The sequence below is a fragment of the Vulpes vulpes genome, chromosome 6 (assembly GCF_048418805.1).
Source record: "Vulpes vulpes isolate BD-2025 chromosome 6, VulVul3, whole genome shotgun sequence".
NCBI lineage: Eukaryota > Metazoa > Chordata > Mammalia > Carnivora > Canidae > Vulpes > Vulpes vulpes.
Genome location: NC_132785.1, coordinates 46,150,919 through 46,156,918, shown reverse-complemented (window position 1 = coordinate 46,156,918; position 6,000 = coordinate 46,150,919). Strand labels below are relative to the sequence as shown.

Here is a 6,000-nt window from a genome sequence, read left to right as displayed (position 1 = left end):
GGCCACTCCCTGCTGGGCTGTGCTAATTGGTGTAAGAGATTTGAAAGAATCAAGAATGCATGATTGCTGCTGTGCCATGCCAAAGCCAACTGGTTCACTTTATTTCTTCCAACTCTACATAAATGGGGTAACGTACTGACAGTGGGGAATAGATGATACAAGTAACTCAAATAGTATATCATCAAATAATGTTAAACAATTATCCTACACACACACACACACACACACACACACACACACACACACACCAGAAAGGGCTACAGAGTATAGACTTTGCAAAGCAATGGCTTTTCTACTTCATTTAATACCTGAAAAATCTACCTAGAGATCTCTTCCTGTTCTACTTTAAAGGATTCTTATGGATCTTGGATTCACTTTCAAATTTAAGTATTTTAAAATTCAGCAAATTTTAAAATCTCAGCAAGGCTGTCCTGGACCTAATGATTTCAAAGTAAGAACTAAAGAAAAGAATTCACATAAATGCTTATTAAATTATTACTATGTTTGAAGCCTTGTGCTAAGTAAAGTATGGTACAAAGTTGATTTGGTCAGGGAGAAGCACAAGGAAAAGCATTTTTATGGTACCAGGTTACCATCCAGCAAAGATTCTGTAGTTACTCCTTAATGAGTGAAGAACAATTTGTGCTACAGCAGACACTAACATTTTGCGATGCACTCAGATTCCTCCATCTGGATGGATCTCATGGTTGTAAGAATGCTATATGCATACTTTCTGGATTACTCATTTTAAAATACCGAATTTTGCCCAATTGTCAGACCAAGTGTTCCAATTTCAGGTTAAAAATACAGTCACACTACTCTTGTCCTACATCTCCTCTCCCACTGCCAAACTTTCCACCAGCAGAGAGCCTCGCTTTGCGTCCTAAAGTGGACATAACCGGAAGAGATGCGGAAATTTAGATGGGTCTAATCCTCGTGGGCTTGCTTGAAGAGTGCCGAATCCCGTTTCCCACGTCAGTCGAGTGGAAAGCCGAGCTGCGTTAGATGGCCTGTTGGAGGTTCCTTGCATCTTGCATCTGCAGACTTCAGCGTTTAAAATGCATCTCTTCTTGGGGGAGATCTCACACCAAGCACCTACATAGTAAATTAGCCAGCTGAAGGCCGGGCCAGCCGCAGGGCTGGAGAGAATCTGGTTTCTCTTTGAAAAGCCTTCCCGGGGAGATCGTGCCCCGCCAGCAACAGAGCGCTCCCCGGCACCACGTGTCTGCGCCCACAGCCGGATTGGCCGAGCGCATTTTAGCGCTGCGGTGTAGACGCGCACGGTCCCGCCCAGCTGCCAGAGCAGCCGGGACGCGGAGAGGAGCGGCGGGAGGGAGGCCGCAGAGGGGAGGGGGCGGGAGGGGGGTGGGGGACCCGAGGAGCCCCGGCCGGGAGTCTGGGAGGGCCCGAACGGCGCCAGCCCGCCGCGCCACGACGTGCCCAAGCCAGGCAGGCTGCACGCTGCGCCCTGGAAGAAGGAGCCGGCCCGCCGCCTCCCGCCCCGCCGCGCCGCGGCCTCCGTGGGCCCCGCCTCGAGCCAGCAGCGCTTCTGGGGTCTGGTCCCCAGCGCCGCCCCCGTCCGCCCGCCCGCAGCGTCCGGCACCCGCCCTGGAGCGCGCAGCTGGGGTGAGCCGAGGCCGGGGCCGCGCCGGGAGCGCGGGAGCGCGGGAGCCCGGCCTTTGTCCCCGCAGCCAGCCCGCGGCCCGAGGCGCCGCGCTGCAGCCCAGCCCGGGATGGGGGGCGGCGGGGCCGCGAAGACGTGCGCCCCCTTTCCTGATCCGGCCTTCTTGGGGCCGAGATCCGAGCGCGGGCACGGAGGGCCGGCAGCGCGGCCCGGTGCGCCCCGGGGGCGGCGGCGCCCCCAGCCAGCCCCGCCGGCGCCTCCTCCGACCGCCGCGGGCCCCCGGGCCTGGGCCACAGCTCCGGGGCAGCCCCGAACCCGCCAGAGGCGCAGAAACCAGGAGGGATGCGGCCTGGGAGCTGACACTCGGGCCCGGTCCATTCAATCATTCTCTATCCACGTGTCCCCTTGGCAGAGTCTCAGCCCTCTCTGCCCGTCCTTTGCTAGGTGCTGAGGACACGCACAACGGCGAGCAAGCGGAGCCCGGCCCTGTTCCCGCTGCCCTGCAGCCCAGTGGATGGAGCCCACCGTCCGCAGACCTGCCAGGTCGGTATCCTCACGTCCTCCAGACAGGTTGGGAAGCCGGGCACGCGGCGGACGTAACCTGTCCTAGGTCGAGCAGCGAGTAAATGGAAGAATCAAGCTTTGAACCGAGGTCTGTAAGTCTTTATGCCAGCTGCAGTGAACCGTTAATGGTCCTTTTTTCCCCCCAAAGGCCCATTACAAGCCATTTGGATGTACAGTTTATATGAAGTCATATGAAGTGCATGCTCCATTTCCTGGATGTTTATACATGGGTTTATTTCTAGTCCACGGTATCTGGAAAGTGCTAAAAATATTTGATATTACAACTTTGCTTTAAGTTACTCTGAATTGTATTTTCCTTTCTTCTATTCACATATATGGCTGTTAGGAAAGAAAACAAAATTCCTGAGGGTTGTTCCAAGCAGGGAATCCCCGGTGGATTGAGGAATGCGTGGCTTTTCTTCAGCTCACTGATCTCTGTGGTAGCTACGGGCACCCAAAAAACGCCCAAGAATGAAAGGCCTGCGATCCGCAAGTTGCTGCTAGAGATATTTTAGCCTCTCCAGATAACAATGCAGCTGCCACACAAGTTTGTAAGGTAAATAACAGGGCCTGCTAAAGCTTAATGGTACAAAGCTGATGTTTAAAGTTCTCCTCCATTTAAATTTTTTTTTTTAAGTTCACATTTTGAAAATGTATCCTTTCGGAAAGACAGGTGAAGTACTAATATCTAGGGAAGTTGCTTGATTTGTGCTTCTATCAGTATCTTATATTTAGGTAGGCAACTCAGAGGAAGAAAGCATCTAAAAAAAGTGTGTTGGGTGTAAGAAATTCAGAGAGAGAGAGAGAGAGAAAAAAAAAAAACAAGAAATTCAGAGAGCCTGCCATCAAACATAGTTAGCTACTCCACAAACGTAATATTTTAACCAATTTTGTTGACGCATAATCTACAAATGCACCCTTAATTTTCGAGGTACAATTCGATACATTTTTGACAGTGTGTATACCCAGGTAATCAACAATCAAAATACACAATAAACAAACAAACAAACAAAATGTACAATCAAAATACAGCATATTTCTGTTTTACTGCAAGAGTGTTCTTCTTGTTCTTTTGCAGCCAGTTAATTCCCCCACATCTCATCTAATTGTACATAGCTTTGCTGCTTAACGTTTGTTAAGTTGCGCGTAAAAGAGGAGGATCAATAGGCACTTCTGATCTCCACGCCGAAGGGGACAGGAGTGAATAACCGGAGGCTGGCAGCTGGGAGCAGAAGTGCCCCGGGGTTGGGGTTCCCCAAGGCCGCGGGGGCATCGGGGAGCGTCAGCCCCAGGGCCAGGGAGGGGAGCGGCCCGGGGGTGCCCTCTCCGGAGGACGCGCTCGCCCACGGGCCTTCTCTGGTCCCGCAGGGCCCTGGGCGCACGCTGACCGCTCGGGGCAGGCGCGCCCTCCGCTCCCGGCCCCCGCAGCGGCGCTGCCATAGCAACGGCCGGGCCGCCCAGCCGCTAGGCCGCCGGCGCCCGAGACCCGGCCTTGTCCCGCTCCCGAGGGGTGGGGCGGCGGCGGCCCGGCCCGCCCCCTCCCCGGAGGCCCGCGGCGCGGCGGATTTTCTCCCACGCATGGTAAGGGCAGGGAGGTCGGGCTGCCCGGGGGGCGGGGGGCGCGGGGCGCGGGGCGCGGGGCGGGGGGCGGCTCCCCTCGCCAGCCCCAGCCCAGCCGCAGCGGCCCCTCCCCACCCCACGCTGTCCACTCCCCGCAGCCCTTCCAGAAGCTCGTCTACTACCCGCTGGCCGGCTGCCCCGAGGGCCCCCACGCCCCCGCAGCCGCCGCGGCGATGGCCTGTGCCCCCCACCGCGCGGCGTCGGGCCCCCTGCCCTTCTTCCAGTTCCGGCCTCGGCTGGAGAGCGTGGACTGGCGGCGGCTGAGCGCCATCGACGTGGACAAGGTGGCCGGGGCCGTGGACGTGCTGACGCTGCAGGAGAACATCATGAACATCACCTTCTGCAAGCTGGAGGACGAGAAGTGCCCTCACTGCCAGTCGGGGGTGGACCCGGTGCTGCTGAAGCTCATCCGCCTGGCGCAGCTCACCATCGAGTACCTGCTGCACTCGCAGGAGTTCCTCACCTCGCAGCTGCACCACCTGGAGGAGCGCCTGCGCCTGAGCCTGGAGGAGGGTGAGCAGAGCAGGGCGCTCCTCACCAAGCAGGCTGGGGAGATTAAGTTACTCAAGGAAGAGTGTAAACGCAGGAAGAAGATGATCTCCACCCAGCAGCTGATGATGGAGGCCAAAGCCAGCTACTACCAGGTGGGACACTGCCCTGTGATCCCGATTCACAATCCAGTGAAACTCTCCATCCCCACCGGCCAGGCTGTTGAGAATCCCTTTGCTAGATCACTGCTTCCTCCCACCCCATTTCTCAGTAGTTAAGCGGAGCAGTAATTGTAACCAACAAGTGACATGGTTCATTACCTTCCATAGACGACCGTAGGATTAATAATGAAACAACCTCCGCAGTGTTGTTTTAAAGCCATCAACATGCAGGTTGTTTAAGAAACTGCGTCCTAATTGGTATATGAGAAATAAACCATGTACAAATTGCTGTTGAGGTCTGCCCCCCCCCATGATCTGGTATGACTAAATTTGTGGGGGTTTTATTTCAAAATATTTTCAGACTTACAGAAAAGTTGTAAGAATAGCACAAAGAACTTCATAAACCCTTCACCCAGATTCTCCAGTTATTAACATTTACCACAGTTGCTTTATTTACTCAGTCTCTATGTACATACTATTATTTTTTGAACCATTCAACAGTGAGTTTCTGGCTCCTGACTATTTCAATGTGTGTATCTCCTGACTACAAAAACACTGACTAATGATATTAGTGATAAAGAACAACAGTGTGTGTGGTTTTTTTTTTTAAGATTTTGTTTATTTATTCATGAGAGACACAGAAAGAGAGAGAGAGAGGCAGAGACACAGGCAGAGGGAGAAGCAGGCTCCCTGCAGGGAGCCCGACATGGGCCTCGATCCCGCGTCCCCAAGATTACACCCTGGGCCAAAGGCGGTGCTAAACCACTAAGCCACCTGGGCTGCCCCCAACAGTGTGTTTTAATTGAACAGGTTGTATTTAAAATATATTTTATTAGTAAAACAACAGTATTTAAAGAAGTAAAACCTCTTGCTTTTCTGCTCTTAATCACTACTATGGGTTAGACATTGAGCTCAAGATAAATACTGTAATTTTTGGGTATAACAGAAATCAGTGTACTTATTTTTTTTTTATCAATTAGGTGGAGGAATCGCAAAGGATATCAACAATGTTGGATAAAGATATCAAAGTATACAACAGGCTGATGAGATTGATTTTATTCCCTTATATTGTAGTCCCTTTGGTCAAAGAAGAGTTAAAAGACCTCAGGGAATGGGATGCCTGGCTGGTTCAGTCAGTAGAGCATGAACTTAGGGTTGTGACTTCGAGCTCCACAGTAGAAGTAAAGTTTATTAAAAAAAAAAAAAAAAGCTTCAGTGGACTTAGGTACTAGTGGTATGAGTGATTGCAGAGGACTGGGCTTATGCACAGATAATGGGGTGGTTCATAGTGCTTAAGGACCGACTCAGCAGCAGGAGCCATGGGAAAAATGAACTTAAGATAGATGAACAGTTGGCAGAGAATACTGTCAGAAAGGCTTAGTGGTCAGCCTTGGGTATACAACCCTGAGGTATAATCCTCAAATGACACATGATGTTGCTCATTGCCTATTTGTTTCATAAGTGCCATTTAGAAACTATGTACTTAAAAATAGTGCTGATAGGCCTTTTTATAAATATATTTATTATACAATGAGTAGAATG

At 52.0% G+C, this 6,000-nt stretch overlaps 1 protein-coding gene across 3 annotated transcripts in view; it reads left to right on the top strand.

The window, feature by feature from the left end:
- The first annotated feature begins 1,493 nt into the window (after positions 1-1,493).
- DZIP1 (DAZ interacting zinc finger protein 1) overlaps positions 1,494-6,000 on the top strand; it is a 54,336-nt gene continuing 49,829 nt past the window's right edge. For 2 of the 3 annotated variants that reach the window (XM_072760862.1, XM_072760859.1), the window contains exons 1-5: positions 1,494-1,626; positions 2,069-2,167; positions 2,535-2,744; positions 3,557-3,769; positions 3,907-4,452. In XM_072760862.1, the coding sequence (XP_072616963.1) occupies positions 3,767-3,769; positions 3,907-4,452 (549 nt within the window). In that variant the 5' untranslated portion in view covers positions 1,494-1,626; positions 2,069-2,167; positions 2,535-2,744; positions 3,557-3,766. Of the gene's footprint in view, positions 1,627-2,068; positions 2,277-2,534; positions 2,745-3,556; positions 3,770-3,906; positions 4,453-6,000 lie in introns of those variants that run through there. The other variant, XM_072760860.1, reaches the window with a different exon arrangement.